The following is a 20,958-nucleotide window of genomic DNA, read 5'->3' as shown; positions in this document are numbered from 1 at the left end:
TAGGAAAGGAAAGGAAAGGAAAGGAAAGGAAAGGAAAGGAAAGGAAAGGAAAAGGAAAGGAAAGGAAAGGAAAGGAAAGGAAAGGAAAGGAAAGGAAAGGAAAGGAAAGGAAAGGAAAGGAAAGGAAAGGAAAGGAAAGGAAAGGAAAGGAAAGGAAAGGAAAGGAAAGAAAGGAAAGGAAGGAAGGAAGGAAGGAAGGAAGGAAGGAAGGAAGGAGAAGGAAGGAAGGAAGGAAGGAAGAAGGAAGGAAGGAAGGAAGGAAGGAAGGAAGGAGAAAGGAGAAGAAAGGGGGAGGAAAGGGGAGGAAGGAGAAGGAAGAAAAAGAAAGAAAAAGGAAGAAGAGCATCATCCCTTTGTGCTTGGTCTCAGCATTTGTTGTGCTGCACAGCTGGGGAAACTGAGGCACGGTTTCAGCACAGGATTTGGTTCTGTAGTTTAAAGGTTCCCTGGAAGGTTGGATGGGGGAGAGCAGGGAAAATCTGCTGTGGAGGAGGAAAGGAGGAGCTGAGGAGCAGAGAGGCCTCCAGAAAGAGCCCCCCAGCCCAGCCCAGCCCAGCCCAGCCCAGCCCAGCCCAGGCCTCTCCTCCGGGGAGCTGGAGGGGACGTGGGGGACAGGTCCTGGTGGCTTCCTGACCCCCCCTCTTGTTGTGCTCTGGGTGTCTCAGCCCTTCCAGCATCCCATGGGACCTTCTGCCTCCCTCACGGGATGGAAAGAGTGGTGTGGGCAGTGGGTGAGTCAGGGTCACAGTGGTGAGCAGTGCTTGGGATATTTGGGAAGTGGGAAAAACCTCTGGGCCACCTCTGGGCTGTGTGACAGCAGGGAAAGGGTCAGGTCCAGGCTGGCAGTGCCACGCTCCAGGGGACAAGCTGCTCCCTAAGGACCACGTCTCGGGACCACAGAAAGCAACTGGGATCCGAGCCTGGGGTTTTGGGATTCAGGGATTCATCCCAAGCTGAGCCAGTGGCTCTCACCGTGTCCCACTTGGCTCTGGCTTTCTCCTCCTCGAAACGGGCGAATTCCCGGCGGTCGTGGATGGTGATGAGGAGCTTCCAAATGAGCAGAGCAGCCAGGCCGATGAGCAGGATGGCTCCTGTCACTGAGAGCAAGACCACCAGGACATCTGGGCCCTTGGGACACTCTGTGGGAAGGAGGAGGAGAAGGTTGGGAAAGCTCAGGAGCTCTGGAGCTGCCTGCTCCTGGCTACACCGAGCTCCTCCGGTCTCCGGAGGGCTTCATCCTCCCCTCTTAGGGAGGAAAAATCTCCAGCCTGGAGCAGAGCAAGCTCTGTAAAGGAGGAGTTTGGCCATGGGAAGCATGGGCTGAGATCCTTGACTCCTTTTTACACCCAAACCTGGAATATTCCAGGTCAGGGGCATCACAGATCTCATCCGTGGGCTGGCAAACCAAGGTGGGGAGATCTGGTGTGGAGCTCAGCACCCACCTGGCTCCCTCCCAACCCCCCCCAAACCTTCTCCCTGGGGCTCTGCACCCACCCCAACCCTTTCCTGGGTGCAGGGGGTGGGAGAGGGTGGGTTCCTCCTTTTATGGTCCTGCTTTGGTAGGAAATCAGACCTCCAGGTCACAGGAGCCCCTGGGGGGTGCTGCATCCCAGCCCTGGGGGGCAACCTTAGCATCCCAACCCCCTGGATCAGAAACTTTCTCAAGAAGCTGGAAAGCTGGAAAGAGGAAGAGGGTGGTGGGAAGGGTGAGCCCCCAGCCTTGGCCTCAGTGAGGGGATGAAAGAACTGAGCAGCTTGGGGAGGAAATGTGAGCCTGGCAGGAAATCAGGGGCTGGTGGCAGAGAGCAGGGGACAAAACAGCTCCTAAACCACCCCCTTTTCCCCCCCACAGCCCCCCCTGAGAACCTGGAGGTGCTGGGAGTTACAGAAGGGCCAAAATCCTAGAATGTCAGGTTGGAAGGGACCCCAAGGATCATCTGCTCCAAGCCTTTTCCTATTAAAAGCACCCCCTGAGCTGAGACTTCAAACATTCCAAAGTAGAGGAATCCACCCCTTCCCTTGGGAGACCATTCCAGTGCCTGCCTGTCCTCAGGGGGGAAAAAATTCCCTCCTGGGTCCAGTGGGAATGGAAATTCCCCCTGTTTAGCAGAGAACCCCAGCATGGCAACACTTTGCACCCCCCTCCCCCAGCTTGGACCTGGCTCCTGGATGACATAGAGGATGGATTTGCCACTGGAATCTTCGGAGTACTGGAACCTCACCACGCAGTCATCCTCATCCTTGTAGGTGCAATTCACTGCATCCTTGCCCCCTGTCACCTGCCAGACAGAGAGACTCAGAACCCCCCAAACTTGGGGGGGGGGTGCAGGGAGGAGTTAGGTGCAGCCCCCCCGGGTTTCCAGACCTTCAAGTGGCTTTTTTTGGGGCTCCTCTTACCCAGCTCCTCCACGTTCTGGATCTCATCCCGGCACAGGCGGCTGCAGGATTGCTGCTGCACCAGGGCTCCCCTCTCGAACTTCTTGCACTCCACACATTCCCTGAGGAAGAGGAGGGAGGTTCCATCAGCTCCTCCGGGCTCTCCTTCCCAAGGGAAGCTCCCACTTTGCAGTCCCAGGCTGGGGAATTTGCTGCAATCCCAAGCCAAGGGGGAGGGCAGCTATGGGGGAGCTCCCGCTGCTGGGTCCTCGGGGGGGTCTGACCCATCCCAGCTCCCTGCTGGTTCATCCCAGCTTTCTGATGGGACATCATGGAATGTGTTAGGCTTGGAAAGGACCTTTAAAGGCCATGGAGTCCAAGCCCCATCCCAGCTTTCTGATGGGATAGCATAGAATGTCAGGTTGGAAGGACCTCAAGGATCACCTGGTCCAACCATTCCAGGTAATAGATGGGAAGCATCCCAGCTTTCTGGTGGGATAAGACCCATCCCAGTTCCCTGATGGAATGTGATGGATTGTACCCCAGTTCCCTTATGGGGCACAACCCATCCCAGCTCCCTGATGGGATACAACCCCAGTTCCCTGATGGGGTACAACCCATCCCAAATTCCTGATGGAATGTGACTCATCCCAGTTCCCTCATGGGATACAACCCCAGTTCCCTGATGGGATACAACCCATCCCAACTTCCTGATGGGATGTGACCCATGGGATGTGATGGATTGTACCCCAGTTCTCTGATGGGATGTGATGAATTGTGCCCCAGTTCCCTCATGGGGTCCCATCCATCCCAGCTCCCTGATGGGGTCCAACCCCAGTTCCCTGATGGGGTCCAACCCCAGCTCCCTGATGGGGTCCAACCTATCCCAGCTCCCTGATGGGGTCCAACCCCAGCTCCCTGATGGGGGTCCAACCCCAGTTCCCTGCTAGGGCCCCACCCATCCCAGTTCCCTGATGGAATACAACCCCAGTTCCCTGATGGGATACAACCCCAGTTCCCTGATGAGGTCCAACCCATCCCAAATTCCTGATGGAATGTGACCCATCCCAGCTCCCTGAGGGGGTGTGATGGATTGTACCCCAGCTCCCTGATGGGGTCCAACCCCAGTTCCCTGCTGGGGGCCCCAACCTATCCCAGTTCCCTGATGGGATCCCACCCACCCCAGCTCTCTCCTCCTCTCCCCTCTCACTTTTTGATGGTGCAGGCATCAGGGCAGGTGGGACACTTCTCACAGGTGTCCCGTAGGAGCCAGGGCTGGGTGCAGTCACACTTGCCACAGACACAGGAGCCGTGGCCACTGCAGACCAGGCCATTGCTGGCCAGGCAGGGGTCAGTCCGGGTGGTGCAGTTGCAGGAATCCCCAGTCCAGTCCGAGTCACACAAACAATCCCCACAGCTGCACTGCCCGTGGCCTGGGGACAAGACAGAGGCCATCAGGACCCTCTGATGTCCCCATGGATCCCAACGGCATCCGTGGGATCACCTGGAGCCCAGGGCAGCAGCTCCACTTCTGTGGGAAAAGCAGAGCAGCTGGCCCAGGACAAAATCTCTGTGTGTCCTTGGGGTTGGGGACACAGAGCCCCCCCACACCAAACCTCAACCTCTGCCCAACCTTCCTTATTCCACCCAAAACAGGAGAAAAAACTGCAGGGTGGAAACAGAACAGCTGGAAATCTTCCCTCTTGAGCTTCTCAAGCTTGGACTTGGGATTTTAATTCCCAATCTCAGCACATCTGCTCCAGACCCCTTCCCCACACACCAAACCTCAACCTGTGTGCCCAACCCTCCTTATTCCACCCAAAACAGGAGAAAAAACTGCAGGGTGGAAACAGAACAGCTGGAAATGTTCCCTCTTGAGCTTCTCAAGCTTGGACTTGGGATTTTGATTCCCAATCTCAGCACATCTGCTCCAGACCCCCTTCCCCACACACCCAAATTCCCCTCGTTTTCCCCCACCCCTGGAGCAGGCAGGAAAAGCTGACTGCTGGGAAAAGCCCAATGAGCTCTGTGTGCTCACTCAGCCTGGTTTGCTCAGACAGACAGACAGACAGACAGATAAAATGCTCAAATCCTGCCAGAACCTGAAGCTCTTTGCCTTGTGGTTTGACCCCAAGACTCATGAAGCTGTGGAAATCCCACGGAGCTTCCCCATCCCAAGGCCTGAAGGCATCAGGGCAGGAACACTGCTCCCCCCCCCCCATCCCCACCACTGCCTGGGAGGCAGCAGGATGAGAAATAAATGTGGAAACCCCCTCCCTGAGGAACTTCTGAGGCTGAGTCACAGGGAAAAAAAAAACAAAACCCAAAGGTGACAAAGCATGGAAATGAGACAGGGAGAAAAAGTGGCTCCAGGGGGTGGGCTCTGTGCCAGCAGGGTCAGGCACATTGGGTTAATCAACAGCTCAGCCAGTTTTGGGGGGATAAAGCATCCCCCACGGCCTTCACCCAGCCCTCCTGTCCCTTTGCACAAGGACAGACACCTGGGGACACAGGGGACAGTGTGGAAGGGAAAGGCAGAGTGGTTCCAGCTCTTATCAGCAGGTTGGGAAGATAAGGGATTGATCCCTGCAGCTGGGAGCCAGGAAATTGGGCTGGGGGGGGGGGGAAAGGTGTGGTCCCCAAAATTCCCCTGAGGATGTCAGGGAGCTGATTCCAGCAGGTTTCATCTTGTCCATCACCTCCTGCAGAGTGGGATCAGCTTTGATCAGCACTGGTTTTGGAGGGATGAGATCCCACTCCTGGGGTCCTGGGGAGCAGGAAAACAGTGGCTTTTGTGGCACTGTGGCAGCAGCCACCTCACCTGCTCACATCCAGGGGGGTTTTAATGTCCCCAGAGGTGATGCCACAACTTCAGTGGGCAGTTTGTGCCAGTGCTCTGTCACCTTCAGGGTGGAAAATGTCACTGGGAGTCTCACCAGCCCAGCACCCAGAAGGGGAGCAGAGGAGGGGTGGCACAGGGTGTCCCCTGCTGCTGCCAGCAGCTCAGGGACACTGGAGAGCAGAGGGGAGAGCTGCCTGTTTTAGAGAGCCTGGTCTATTAATCTCTGCCTACTGGGCTTCACTAAGTGTCTAAAATAATATTTGTTCCTTTACGTCCCATGTCAGGAAAATTCTTGGGGAAAAAAAGAAAAAAAAAAAAAAAAAATCACAATTAGGAGAAAGAAGTCATTTGGAGACAGGAGCTCAACATCCAGTCAAGACTCCAAAAATGCTCTGCTAAATGTGGAGCACTGCAGGCTCTTGAGCAAAAGGGAAGCTCAGTCAAACCCAAAAGAGCTGAGGTGTCCCAGCCCTGGGCAGAAACCTTGGAGTCATCAAGGTTGGGAAAGGCTCTGAGGTCATCGAGCCCAACCACCCACCCTACACCCCTGAACCCCAAACCTCAGCCTTTTCCCCAGCCCCACTCATTAGAGAACATCTGGAGCAGAAACACTTTAGAATTGTCAAGATTGGGAAAGTTGGGGAAGATCTCTGAGATGATCAAGCCCACCCACCCACCCTACACCCCCTCACCCCTTTTTCCCCCCCTTCCCAGCCCCACTCACCTGAGCACATCTGGAGCAGAAACATCTCAGAATTGTCAAGATTGGGAAAGTTGGGGAAGACCTCAGAGGCCACCAAGCCCACCCACCCACCCTACAACCCCTGACCCCTTTTTCCCCCCCTCCCCATCCCCACTGAGCACATCTGGAGCAGAAACACCTTAGAATTTCCAAAACTGGGAAAGTTGGGGAAGACCTCAGAGGCCACCAAGCTCACCCACCCACCCTACAACCCCTGACCCCTTTTCCCCCCCTCCCCATCCCCACTCACCCGAGCACATCTGGAATAGAAACACCTCAGAATTGTCAAGATTGGGAAAGTTGGGGAAGATCTCTGAGATGATCAAGCCCACCCACCCACCCTACAACCCCTGAACTCTAGGACCCCAACTTCTGCTGTCCTCTAAGCCCAGCCCCACTCCACCTGAGCACATCTGGAGCAGAAACACCTCAGAATTGTCAAGATTGGGAAAGTTGGGGAAGACCTCAGAGACCAACCAAGCCCAACCATCCACCCTACAACCCCTAAACTTGAGCACCCCAGCTTTTGCTGTCTTGCCCTCTAAGCCCAGCCCCTACAGCCCTTAAACTTGAGCTCCTCATCCTTTGCTGCCTTTCCCCTCCATCCCCAGCCCCATCCCCACTGACCTGAGCACATCTGGAGCAGAAACACCTTAGAATTTCCAAAACTGGGAAAGTTGGGGAAGACCTCAGAGGCCACCAAGCTCACCCACTCACCCTACACCCCCTGACCTCTTTTTCCCCCCTTCCCATCCCCACTCACCCGAGCACACCTGGAGTAGAAACACCTTAGAATTTCCGAATTGGGAAACTTGGGGGAGATCTCTGACATCCCCTACACCCCCTGACCTCTTCTGCTGTCTTTTCCCCCCATCCCCAGCCCCACTCACCTGAGCACATCTGGAGCAGAAACACCTCAGAATTCTCAAGATTGGGAAAGTTGGGGAAGACCTCAGAGACCAACCAAGCCCAACCATCCACCCTACAACCCCTAAACTTGAGCACCCCAGCTTTTGCTGTCTTGCCCTCTAAGCCCAGCCCCTACAACCCCTAAACTTGAGCTCCTCATCCTTTGCTGCCTTTCCCCTCCATCCCCAGCCCCACTGACCTGAGCACATCTGGAGTAGAAACACCTTAGAATTTGGAAAGTTGGGGAGGATCTCTGACATCACCAAGCCCACCCACCCACCCTACACCCCTTGACCTCTTTTCCCCCCCATCCCCATCCCCACTGAGCACATCTGGAGCAGAAACACCTTAGAATTTCCAAAACTGGGAAAGTTGGGGAAGACCTCAGAGGCCACCAAGCCCACCCACCCACCCTACAACCCCTGACCCCTTTTTCCCCCCCTCCCCAGCAGCACTCACCTGAGCACATCTGGAATAGAAACACCTCAGAATTGCCAAGATTGGGAAAGTTGGGGAAGATCTCTGAGATGATCAAGCCCACCCACCCACCTTACACCCCCTGAACTCTAGGACCCCAACTTCTGCTGTCCTCTAAGCCCAGCCCCACTCACCTGAGCACATCTGGAGCAGAAACACCTCAGAATTGTCAAGATTGGGAAAGTTGGGGAAGACCTCAGAGGCCACCAAGCCCACCCACCCACCCTACAACCCCTAAATTTGAGCACCCCAGCCCCATCCCCACTCACCCGAGCACATCTGGAGCAGAAACACCTTAGAATTTGGAAAGTTGGGGAGGATCTCTGACATCACCAAGCCCACCCACCCACCCTACACCCCTTGACCTCTTTTCCCCCCCATCCCCATCCCCACTGAGCACATCTGGAGCAGAAACACCTCAGAATTCTCAAGATTGGGAAAGTTGGGGAAGACCTCAGAGGCCACCAAGCTCACCCACCCACCCTACACTCCCTGACCTCTTTTTCCCCCCTTCCCATCCCCACTCACCCGAGCACATCTGGAGCAGAAACACCTTAGAATTTCCGAATTGGGAAACTTGGGGGAGATCTCTGACATCCCCTACACCCCCTGACCTCTTCTGCTGTCTTTTCCCCCCATCCCCAGCCCCACTCACCTGAGCACATCTGGAGCAGAAACACCTCAGAATTCTCAAGATTGGGAAAGTTGGGGAAGACCTCAGAGGCCACCAAGCTCACCCACCCACCCTACAACCCCTGATCTCTTTTTCCCCCCCTCCCCATCCCCACTGACCTGAGCACATCTGGAGCAGAAACACCTTAGAATTTCCAAAACTGGGAAAGTTGGGGAAGACCTCAGAGGCCACCAAGCTCACCCACTCACCCTACAACCCTCATCTCTTTTCTCCCCCCTCCCCATCCACACTCACCTGAGCACACCTGGAGCAGAAACACCTTAGAACTTGGAAAGTTGGGGAGGATCTCTGACATCACCAAGCCCACCCACCCACCCTACACCCCTTGACCCCTTTTTCCCCCCCTCCCCATCCCCACTCACCCGAGCACATCTGTCCCTTGAAGCGGATGCAGGAGAAGTCATCGCACTCGCAGTATTTTCCCGTCACTTTCCCGAAGTCGCTGCCGTGGCAGACACACTGCCCGCAGATGCACTCCCCCCTCTGGCTGCACAGGGCTTGTCCCTCCCGGGGGCTGCAGTTATCCTGCTGCCAGGGTTTGTAATCCTCCTCCGAGCACTCGCAATGGGAACCCAAACGCCCCGGGTGACAGCGACAGACCCCGCATTCCATGGTCCCGTGTCCTTCGCTGCAGGAGGAGCTGTTGGCTTGGGCTTGGTTCTGGCAGGAACAGTCGCACTGGAAGTTCACCACCACTGTCAGGCTGTCCTTAAAACCCACGGGTTTGATGGTGAAGGATTTCTGCTGCTCCCCAGGACAGCCCCTCACCTTGGCTTCGATGCTGAAGCTCACCTGGAGGGCAGAGGAGAGGGACCAGGAGGGATGTGGCACCAGCACAGGACTGGGACCAGGAGGGATGTGGCACCAGCACAGGACTGGGACCAGGAGGGATGTGACACCAGCACAGGACTGGGACCAGGAGGGATGTGGCACCAGCACAGGACTGGGACCAGGAGGGATGTGGCACCAGCACAGGACTGGGACCAGTTGGGATGTGGCACCAGCATGGGACTGGGACCAGTTGGGATGTGACACCAGCATGGGACTGGGACCAGTTGGGATGTGGCACCAGCACAGGACTGGGACCAGTTGGGATGTGGCACCAGCACAGGACTGGGACCAGTTGGGATGTGGCACCAGCACAGGACTGGGACCAGTTGGGATGTGGGCACCAGCACAGGACTGGGGTACCTGCTCCAGGCTGTGCTCAAGCTTGGGGAGCCCACACTGTGACCCACTGAGTGGTTTTTGGGGTCTTTCAAAGCTGGCCCAACACAGTTTGGCCAAGCCAAGTCCCCTGGGCTGTGGCCAGCAGCCCAGGCTGAGCTAGAGGGGCACAGAGGCTGCATCCAGAAGACTCAAAGAAACATTTTCCACCCATCTGGACCCCTCTGTCCCCTGCAAACAGGGCCTGGGTCACCCAGGCTGAGCTAGAGGAGCACAGAGGTTGCATCCAGCAGATTCCAAGAAGCATTTTCCACCCATCTGGACCCCTCTGTCCCCTGCAAAAAGGGTTTGGGTCACCCAGGCTGAGCTAGAGGAACATAGGGATTGCATCCAGCAAACTCCAGGAAACATTTTCCACCCTTTTTTCCCTTTCAAACAGGGCCTGGGTCACCCAAGCTGAGCTAGAGGAGCACAGAGGTTGCACCCAGCAGACTCCAAGAAGCATTTTCCACCCATCTGGACCCCTCTGTCCCCTGCAAACAGGGTTTGGGTCACCCAGGCTGAGCTAGAGGAACATAGGGATTGCATCCAGCAAACTCCAGGAAACATTTTCCACCCTTTTTTCCCTTTCAAACAGGGCCTGGGTCACCCAAGCTGAGCTAGAGGAGCACAGAGGTTGCATCCAGCAGACTCCAAGAAGCATTTTCCACCCATCTGGACCCCTCTGTCCTCTGCAAACAGGGTTTGGGTCACCCAGGCTGAGCTAGAGGAACATAGGGATTGCATCCAGCAAACTCCAGGAAACATTTTCCACCTTTTTTTCCCTTTCAAACAGGGCCTGGGTCACCCAGGCTGAGCTAGAGGAGCACAGAGGTTGCACCCAGCAGACTCCAGAAAATATTTTCCACCCTCTGTCCCCTGCAAACAGGGTTTGTGTCACCCAGGAGGTGATGGGGCAAGCAGATGGTGCTGGTGGTGAGGCTGGGAGGAGCTGGGAGTGGTGCAAAAAGGGGAAGGAAATGCAAGCCAGAGAGGATCCTCACCGTGTCCCCAATCTTGAGCCCCATGCAAGACTTGAGGCCGGGGATGACCTCGTCGTTGAGGCAGGTGGCATTGAAGGCCAGGGACAGCTCTTCAGGGAGGTCACGGACCTCCAGCTCCACCTTGGAGCGGATTTTCTGGGGGAAGAGAGAGGAATCATGAAGAAGAGAGCAGAGGTTTGGGGAGGGCTCAGTCCTGGGGAGGTTTCCTGCCAGTGGTCATCACCCCACAGGGATGCTCTTCCCTCCCCTGCAGGGAAAAAGGCCCCGAGGTCCCCAGAAATCATTCTGAGGGCTCAGCAATGTGGTTTCCCCCCCAGGGAAATGCCCTCGAGGGATGGGAAGGGAGAGGAGGGGATGGGAAATGCCCTTGAGGGATGGGAAGGGGGAAGTGGGGATGGGAAATGCCCTCAAGGGATGGGAAGGGAGAGGTGGGGATGGGAAATGCCCTCAAGGGATGGGAAGGGGGAAGTGGGGATGGGAAATGCTCTCAAGGGATGGGAAGGGAGAGATGAGGATGGGAAATGCCCTCGAAGGATGGGAAGGGGGAAGTGGGGATGGGAAATGCTCTCAAGGGATGGGAAGGGAGAGGTGAGGATGGGAAATGCCCTTGAGGGATGGGAAGGAAGAGGTGGGGATGGGAAATGCCCTCAAGGGATGGGAAGGGGGAAGTGGGGATGGGAAATGCTCTCAAGGGATGGGAAGGGAGAGGAGGGGATGGGAAATGCCCTTGAGGGATGGGAAGGGGGAAGTGGGGATGGGAAATGCTCTCAAGGGATGGGAAGGGAGAGATGAGGATGGGAAATGCCCTTGAGGGATGGGAAGGGAGAGGTGGGGATGGGAAATGCCCTCAAGGGATGGGAAGGGGGAAATAGGGGGTGGGCACAGTGATGTCCCTTCCCTGGTGGGGTCTCCACAGGTAGGGGTGGAAGCAGATGCTGGTCCAGAGAAGTGCCAGGTGGCTGTGGGGCACCCACTCACCCCATAGGAGTCCACGATGAGCTGCAGAACATTGCTGGAGTCTGTGGACAAGGTGCCCACGGTGGTGCCAGGGATCAGCTCACTGTAGTTCTGGAGAAACAGCAGAAAGAAGCTGCTGGTGATGGGTGAATGGGCCACATCCAGGCCAAACCCTCTCCAGGTATAGGGATAGGGGACCCAGGAAGCTCTGGCTGGTCACCCACAGCACAGGCTGCTCCTTGGGACCCAGAAATCCCCCCAAAAAGTTACCTTGTAGAGGCCAACAACTGCATCTGTCACAGCAAAGATCAAGTTGATGTTTTTCTGTGAGAGCTTCTCAGTCATCAGGCCCAGGGAGGGATAGTCCTGGGGAAGAGGAGAAGCTGTCCCTTAGGAACCTCATCCCTCTCTGGACCACCCTTCCTATACCATAGGGAGCCCTCAATGGGAATTCTGAGCTCCACGACCCCACTGGTGCCTTGGGATTTACCAGGATGGTGGAGGCAGAGTAGAAATTATCCTCATCCATGTGGCAGAGGGCATCGTTGGGCTGCACAATCCCAGCCAGCCTCCCATCCAGTGCCACGTGGGTCTTGGCATCCGTGGTGAAGACCAAAAGGTGGGAAGCATCACTCCTCCACCCAATCTTCTCCTGCAGGGACAAAGCTGAGGACATCCCCACGTGCCACCACCCCTCTGCTGGCTTCCCTCTCACCCTGGGTGATGGGCCTGGCCTTAGGGACAAAGCTGCCACTGGGATGGGAACTGAGGGCCCAAATCCCAGGGGGATTTGGGATACGGAGCTTGGCAGATGGAGCTGGGATGCTCGGAAAGGCAAGAGGGGGGGTTGCATCTGCTGGAGTGGTAATGGGGGGGGCAAAAGGTGCAACCTCTGCCATCTCCAGCAAAATCAAAGTGCTGGCACAGGAGGAGATGTCTCTTTTGGGCTGACATGGGATCATCTCCCTCCAGCACCACCCAGGGGTCCTGCTTGGCCCAGAAACGTCCTTACGGGATATTCCCCCTCTCCAACCCTGAGCTCTGCCACAGCTCCGTGGAGCTTACAGCCCTTTCCTGAGGGGCTTGGGTGATCTCTGCTGCCCTCCCAACCCTCTCCTGCTCCCAGCCAGGTTTTTTTTTTGTTCTGACCTGGCAGACAGTGGCCTGGATGATGGCATCGAAGCCGCCCTCGGGCGCGTCGCGGTTCCGGGAGACGCTTTGCTTCTGCACCTCCTCGTTGAATCGGGTCACCTCGTCAGTCAGGGACAGGACATGTTTGTAGCCAAACATGGGCAGGCAGGTTTCCCCAGTCCTGCAGGAGGAGAGGACACGAGGCTCTTCCACTTCCCATCCCTGCCCTGTGACCACCCCGGGGCCCAGGGTCCTGGCCGGGATGCGCCGAAGGAAAGCGACCACCCCAAAGGGTCAAGAACAGAGCTGGAGAAGCCCTCTTGGCTGCTGGGATTTTCCAGAGCTCAAGAATAGAGCTGGAAGTGTTCTGGAGTCAACTCCCAGACTCTGTCCTGCTGGGATTTTCCAGAGCTCAAGAAGAGAGCTGGAGGAGTTCTGGAATCAACTCCCAGACTCCATCCTGCTGGGATTTTCCAGAGCTCAAGAAAAGAGTTGGGGGTGTTCTGGAATCAATCCCAGCCTCTGCCTTGCTGGGATTTTCCAGAACTCAAGAAGAGTTCCAGAACTCAAGAACTCAAGAAGAGTGCTGGAAGTGTTCTGGAGTCAACTCCTAGACTCTATCCTGCTGGGAATTTACAGAACTCAAGAAGAGACCTGGAGGTGTTCTGGAATCAACTCCCAGACTCCATCCTGCTGGGATTTTCCAAAGCTCAAGAACAGAGCTGGAAGTGTTCTGGAGATGTTGGGCTTGGGTCATCTCCCAGTCTCTGCCTTGCTGGGATTTTCCAGAGCTCAAGAAAAGAGATGGGGGTGTTCTGGAATCAAGTCCCAGTCTCTGCCTTGCTGGGATTTTCCAGAACTCAGGAACAGAGCTGGAAGTGTTCTGGAATCAAGTCCCAGACTCTGCCCTGCTGGGATGTTCGGGGGGGGGAGGGGGGTGTCACTTTTTTTGAACCTTTCTTGAAAAACAGTGAATTGATTATTCCCTTAAGAGCTTCCCAGTGCCCAGGATACTCTGCAGGACACAAGGATACTCTGCAGGACACAAGGATACTCTGCAGGATACAAGGATACTCTGCAAGACACAAGGATACTCTGCAGGACACAAGGATACTCTGCAGGACACAAGGATACTCTGCAGGATATAAGGATACTCTGCAGGACACAAGGATACTCTGCAGGACACAAGGATACTCTGCAGGATATAAGGATACTCTGCAGGATACAAGGATACTCTGCAGGATATAAGGATACTCTGCAGGACACAAGGATACTCTGCAGGATATAAGGATACTCTGCAGGATACAAGGATACTCTGCAGGACACAAGGATACTCTGCAGGACACAAGGATACTCTGCAGGATACAAGGATACTCTGCAGGACACAAGGATACTCTGCAGGATACAAGGATACTCTGCAGGACACAAGGATACTCTGCAGGATATAAGGATACTCTGCAGGACACAAGGATACTCTGCAGGACACAAGGATACTCTGCAGGATATAAGGATACTCTGCAGGACACAAGGATACTCTGCAGGACACAAGGATACTCTGCAGGATACAAGGATACTCTGCAGGACACAAGGATACTCTGCAGGATATAAGGATACTCTGCAGGACACAAGGATACTCTGCAGGACACAAGGATACTCTGCAGGACACAAGGATACTCTGCAGGACACAAGGATACTCTGCAGGATATAAGGATACTCTGCAGGATATAAGGATACTCTGCAGGACACAAGGATACTCTGCAGGACACAAGGATACTCTGCAGGATACAAGGATACTCTGCAGGACACAAGGATACTCTGCAGGATATAAGGATACTCTGCAGGATATAAGGATACTCTGCAGGACACAAGGATACTCTGCAGGACACAAGGATACTCTGCAGGATATAAGGATACTCTGCAGGATACAAGGATACTCTGCAGGACACAAGGATACTCTGCAGGACACAAGGATACTCTGCAGGACACAAGGATACTCTGCAAGACACAAGGATACTCTGCAGGATATAAGGATACTCTGCAGGATACAAGGATACTCTGCAGGATACAAGGATACTCTGCAGGACACAAGGATATTCTGCAGGATACAAGGATACTCTGCAAGACGCAAGGATACTCTGCAGGACACAAGGATACTCTGCAGGACACAAGGATACTCTGCAGGATACAAGGATACTCTGCAAGACACAAGGATACTCTGCAGGACACAAGGATACTCTGCAGGACACAAGGATACTCTGCAGGACACAAGGATACTCTGCAGGACACAAGGATACTCTGCAGGATATAAGGATACTCTGCAGGACACAAGGATACTCTGCAGGACACAAGGATACTCTGCAGGATATAAGGATACTCTGCAAGACACAAGGATACTCTGCAGGATATAAGGATACTCTGCAAGACACAAGGATACTCTGCAGGACACAAGGATACTCTGCAGGATATAAGGATACTCTGCAGGACACAAGGATATTCTGCAGGATACAAGGATACTCTGCAAGACGCAAGGATACTCTGCAGGACACAAGGATACTCTGCAGGACACAAGGATACTCTGCAGGATACAAGGATACTCTGCAAGACACAAGGATACTCTGCAGGACACAAGGATACTCTGCAGGACACAAGGATACTCTGCAGGACACAAGGATACTCTGCAGGATATAAGGATACTCTGCAGGACACAAGGATATTCTGCAGGATACAAGGATACTCTGCAAGACGCAAGGATACTCTGCAGGACACAAGGATACTCTGCAGGACACAAGGATACTCTGCAGGATACAAGGATACTCTGCAAGACACAAGGATACTCTGCAGGACACAAGGATACTCTGCAGGACACAAGGATACTCTGCAGGACACAAGGATACTCTGAAGTTCTGACCTGGGCCAGCAGGACACGCAGCACAGCAAGCTTGAAACCCAAACCCCAACCCCAACCCCAACCCAACCCCAAATCCCATTGCCACGGATTTCCAGTGCTCCAGGGAATGTCCCCATAACTTTAGACCTTCAGAGGGATCCCTCAGCCTCAGACTCACTCGTAGCAAGGGTTGGTGATGGCTTCAGGAGGAGAAATATACATGTAGGGGGAAATGGGTTTGTCCACAAAAGCCCCGAACCCGATCCGGAGGTTGCTGGTGAGTTTCCTCATCTCTGTGGCCAGTTTGGTGCCCAGGTGTTGGATGTTCCTCAGATCATCCTTCATGGAGTTGGAGAGGTCCATCAAGTAGTAGATGTCCACGGGGTAATCCTCCACTTGACGCACTTGGACTTGAAAAATCTGGGAGTCATCTGGAAAGGGAGAGGGGAGAGGAGTGGGAAAATGTTCCTCGGATCCAGTTCCACTTGGGAAATCCCAATCCATCCCTCTGGCTCCCCAAGGCTGAAAAATGGCTTCAGGAACCAAGCCCTGATGGTTTCAAAGTCCCATCCCAACCCTGCCCTTTGGGAACGGAGCAACCCAGGAGCCTCAACCCCAGAAAACCCCTTCAGGGATGGCCCCACAGCTTGGTCTGACCCCAAAACCACCTCGGCCAGGTAGGCAGGGGGATGTCTCCCTCATCACTTGGGGTTTTATTCCCCTTCCCAATGTTTTGGGGGCTCTTACCCGGCCGTAGGTTCAGCTGAATTTTCTGGGGTCTCATCTGGGTGGTGGTGGAGCCCCCCGAGCCCTTGGAGCTGAGGGGTTTGTCCTGTAGGATTCTGATGGTGCTGGTGGGGAACTCGAGGTGCTCCTCCCCACAACCTTTCTGCAGGAGGTTGGTGTGAAGGTCACAGCGAGGGGAGGATGGAGCCCAGGCCTGGCAGAAAGGGAAAGGATCAGGAAAAAATTCCTCCAGGAATGGGAACTGAAGCAGCCAGGTTGAGAAAGTTGGGAATGTTCAGCCTGGAGAAGAGAAAATTCCAATGGGGAAACCTCAGAGCAGATTCCAGGGGCTCCAGGAAAGCTGGGGAGGGATTTGGGATGAGGGATGGGATGAGGGAGAAGGGTTTCCAGCTGGGAGAGGGGAGATGGGAGGGAGAAATTCTTTGGGGTGAGGTGCTGAACCCATCCCTGTGGCTGCCCCATCCCTGGAAATGCTGAAGGTTGGATGGGGCTTGGAGCAGCCTGGGCTGGGGGAGGGGTTCAAAGCAGCTGGAAACTTGGGCAAAACTCCAAGGAAAAGTGTGGGATGGGTGGGTAGGAGAGGACAAGGATGGGATCCCCCCCATTCATCTGAGTGTCTGGGCCTTTTAAAAAAATTATTATTGTTTTCTAGATATTATAAATACTTATTAATAAAAATAAATAATTATAAAGAGTATAAATATTTTATAATATAATAAGTATAACAAATATAATTAATATAATAAAATGTCATATATTATATTTTATATATTATATAAATGTAACAAATATAATTAATATAATTATATAATATAAATATAATATAATTATATATATTATATAATATTTTATTAATTATATTTATTATATTTGTTGGTTATTATATTTGGTTGGTCTGCTGCCAGAGTTTAGAAAATAATATATATATGTGTGTATATACATATATATAGATATAAACATATAGATAGATAGATATAAAATAAATATATAAAAATATATATAAAATATATAAGTATATTTTATATAAATATATAAAAATATATATATATTATATGACGTATAATATATAATATGTATATTATATATTATATATTATATGTTATATATTATATATTATATATTATATATTATATATATTATATTATGTATAATATATAATATGTATATTATATATATAATATATATGTATATATAAACATTACATATATTTATTATAATATATTTTATATAAATATAAAAATGTATAATATATAAATACAATAAACGTAATTAATATAATACAATGATATAATAACACAATATTTTATATTAATAATAAAATATAATAAAATAGAATAATATTACATATAATATAATATATTATAAATATATTTATTATATTTTAATATAATAAATAATATATAATAAAATATATAATAAAAATATATATAAAATATATATAATAAAAATATATAATATATTTATTATATTATTATAATTATATTTATTATATTATATCTATACACACACATATATACAATATATATTATTTTCTAAACTCTGCAGCAAACCAACCACCTTTCCCCCTCTTTTTTTTTTTTTTTTTTTTTTTTTTTTTTTTTAATTTTTATTTTTATTTTATTTTTATTTTTTTTATTTCCCCCCCCGTGCCCTCAGAGCTGCCCCTTCAGGCAGGACCTGTCCGTGGCTTGGAGCAGAGCTGGGTTCCTGCCCAGCTTTATCTGCTGCTCCCCAGCTTCCTGCCGGGCGGAGCTGCCCGGGGCAAAGAACCAAAAAAGGACCGGGAGAGCACAAAGGCCCCGGGGCAGGAAACACCAAGCGGGGCTCCAGCCCCATCCCTCCTTTCCTAGAAAGCTCTCAGCTCCTCCTCCTCCTTATCACGCTCCCCCAGAAGGGCTCCCAACCCTTTGGTTTTTTTTCCCCAAGACAAATATGGGAAGAATTTCAGTCCCGCTCCTCCCCTCCCAAGGATTCTCCCCCTCCCTCCCCCAGCCCAAATTTTTCAGCGCGACTTTTCCCTGCGATAAAAGGAGGGAAATGGGGGGGAGCTGATTCAGCTCCTTCCTTGCTCCTGGCAAATTCGTGAAGCGTTCCATATTTAAAAAAAATTAAAATAAAATAAAATAAAATAAAATAAAATAAAATAAAATAAAATAAAATAAAATAAAATAAAATAAAATAAAATAAAATAAAATAAAATAAAATAAAATAAAATAAAATAAAATAAAATAAAAAATAAAATAAAATAAAATAAAATAAAATAAAATAAAATAAAATAAAATAAAATAAAATAAAATAAAATAAAATAAAATAAAATAAAATAAAATAAAATAAAATATAAAATAAAATAAAATAAAATAAAATAAAATAAAATAAAATAAAATAAAATAAAATAAAATAAAATAAAATAAAATAAAATAAAATAAAATAAAAAAAAATAAAAAAAAATTAAAAAAAAAAAAAGAAAAAAAAAAAGAAAAAAAGAAAAAAAAAAGAAAAAAAGGGGGGTTGGACTAGATGATCTTTCAAGGTCCCTTCCAACCCCTAGGATTCTAGGATTCTAAGCTGGATCCCAATCCCAAAGCCTCCCATAGCTCCCATTCCCTATCCAGGAGCTCATCCCTGCCCCCCCTGGCTGACCCCAGGCTGAATTTTTGGTGTTTTATGTAAAAAAAAAACAACAAAAAAACCCCACAGCAAATGCTTGGCAGGAGGTCCTGGAAAAAGTGGGCAAGTGGTAGCCAAAAACTACATCAGCAGGCGTGGGCCCCTCTCCCATGGCCTCCTGTCCCCTCCCTTCCCACCAGGAATATGGAGCTGGCAGGGAAAGAGGAAAAGTCATCCCTGGGAATTAGCTCCTTGCCTCCACCCACCCCACGGGTTGGTCCTGGGGGTTTTTTCCTCCTGGAAAATGTTTTTTTTTTTTTCTGCTCCAGATCCCAGCAGCCAACCAGGGGCGTTTCCATCCTGGGAAGGGGAAAAATCACTGGGAAGATGGATGGGAGGAAAAGCAGTTTGGGGGGATGAGGGGAGGGTTGGGTGGGTTTGGGGGTGCAGGACAGATGGGGGGAATGGATGATCCTTGGGTCTTTTTTATGATTTTAACTGGGGTGCTGGGCTCTTGGGGGATCCCTTGGGAGCTCCCAGGACCACGGAGCATCCTATGGGATTATCAGCATCCTATGGGATCATCAGCATCCTATGGGATTATCAGCATCCTATGGGATTATCAGCATCTTTCCTCCCACAGGAATCCCCTGGAGAAAGGAGCCAGCACCCTTTCCCTGGAACCTTGGTGATGGACTTGGGAAGCACCAGAACCTCCCAAGCAACAAAACCACTGGAAAAAACCAAGGAAAAAAAAATAAAAATAAAAAAAAATTCCTCTGGGATCCTCCTCAACCCCAAGTCTCTCCTTCCCATCCCAATTTCTGGCCTTGCAGACTCAGGGACATGGACACAGCCCCAAAACCATCCCAGGCTTCTTGGTGACAACCTCAGGGTGCAGGGACTTGTCCCAAAGACACAGAGAGGACAATTCCCACATCCCTGCCACCACCTCCCTGCTGCAGGGATGCTGGGAGGGGGAAAAAATCCTCCCTGGCACCACCCAAACCCCTGCCCTGGGCCAAAACACCCCAAACCCCACCTCTTGCTGCAGGGAAGGAGCTCGCAAGCTCAGCATCTCCCCAAGCTCCTTCCAGGATGGAAAAACTGAGGAATTGAGCCCTGGATTTTTGCCTCCAAAGCCTGGGAAGGAGCTGAGGTTGAGGCAGGAGCAGGGAAGAGGCAGATCCAGGGTGGGGAGGCTGCAGGAGGTCACCCCCCTCCCCCAGGGCATCTTTGTTTGGTCTCACAGGCAACCACACAGAGCATCAGCTTCTCCAAGCTCCTGGGATGACCCAAAACATGGATAAAGCTCAAACTTTCCAGGAGCTTTTCCAAACGGAGCCCTGGGCCCAGCTTTGCCTCCACTTTTCCTTCCCAAAGGAAGCAGAGCAGGTGGGGAACCATATTTTGGGGGGGTTGAGACCCTGGAAGCTCTGCCACTATTATTATTATTATTATTATTATTATTATTATTATTATTATTATTATTATTATTATTATTTATTTATTTATTTTTATTTATTATTATTATTATTATTATTATTATTATTATTATTATTATTATTATTATTATTATTATTATTATTATTATTATTATTATATTTTCCAGCCAGATCTGAAGTGTTAAGGCTTGGCTGATTTTTTTTCCAAGAGGAAAAAGGAGCAGCTGGGCACCTCTGGCTGTTGGGAAGAGTGGGCAAATTTCTTGGAAAACACAGAAATCTCTGTTCTCCTCTGCAGCAGCTCCCAGGGGGAGGGGGGGGGGGGCAGAGATCCCATCAAACCACCAGGAAATCCAAAGGCAGGATGGAGCAGGAGAACTGGTGGGGAAGGAGGGGGTGGGAAAGAGCAGGGGGAGCTCAAGGAAAGGCTGGAAATAAAAAAAAAAAAGAGGAAGAGAAGCAGCATCAGTGACCTTCCCCACCCCAAGGAAATTAAAGAACCCCCCATTTGCTAAACGTGGTGCAGATGTTGGGGGCAGAGCTGCTGTCACATCTGTCCCAGAGCAGCCCTGGAAATATTGCCTTTTTTGGGAACTTCTGCTGCTGTGGAATAATAAGAATTAAAAAGAAAGAAACCAAGAAACCAAACCCCTGCCCCAGCTCGACACCAGCAGAGCCCCTGAAGGAGGCTGAGAAGGAACAAGCTGAGAAATTCTCCCTTGGAGATTCCTGAGGGGAATAAATGCCATTCCTGAGGGGGATAAAGGATCAGCATCTTCATCCACACCCAGATCCCATGGGATCCCATGGGCCCAGGAACCAGAAGCATCTTTTCTGACCCCAAAGCCTCAGGGCAGCATCCAACAGTGTTTGATTTTTTTCCCAGGTTTTTCTTCCTTTTTATTTTTTTTTTTTTTTTTTTTTTTTTTAGAAA

General features: G+C 51.0%; 1 protein-coding gene across 1 annotated transcript in view; it reads right to left on the bottom strand.

The window, feature by feature from the left end:
• Positions 1–742: 742 nt before the first annotated feature.
• The window catches only part of ITGB3 (integrin subunit beta 3), a 26,087-nt gene continuing 5,871 nt past the window's right edge, over positions 743–20,958 (bottom strand). Inside the window, exons 3-15 of the mRNA XM_071728259.1 lie at positions 15,973–16,165; positions 15,404–15,656; positions 12,357–12,519; positions 11,698–11,859; positions 11,478–11,573; positions 11,229–11,318; positions 10,251–10,385; positions 8,403–8,832; positions 3,587–3,809; positions 2,366–2,498; positions 2,159–2,279; positions 973–1,139; positions 743–874 (exon numbers count right to left, since the gene is read on the bottom strand). Coding sequence (XP_071584360.1) covers positions 743–874; positions 973–1,139; positions 2,159–2,279; positions 2,366–2,498; positions 3,587–3,809; positions 8,403–8,832; positions 10,251–10,385; positions 11,229–11,318; positions 11,478–11,573; positions 11,698–11,859; positions 12,357–12,519; positions 15,404–15,656; positions 15,973–16,165 — 2,298 coding nt within the window. The remainder of the gene's footprint in view (positions 875–972; positions 1,140–2,158; positions 2,280–2,365; positions 2,499–3,586; positions 3,810–8,402; positions 8,833–10,250; positions 10,386–11,228; positions 11,319–11,477; positions 11,574–11,697; positions 11,860–12,356; positions 12,520–15,403; positions 15,657–15,972; positions 16,166–20,958) is intronic.

The sequence above is a fragment of the Heliangelus exortis genome, chromosome 29 (assembly GCF_036169615.1).
Source record: "Heliangelus exortis chromosome 29, bHelExo1.hap1, whole genome shotgun sequence".
NCBI lineage: Eukaryota > Metazoa > Chordata > Aves > Apodiformes > Trochilidae > Heliangelus > Heliangelus exortis.
This window is presented reverse-complemented; position numbering and strand designations above follow the sequence as displayed.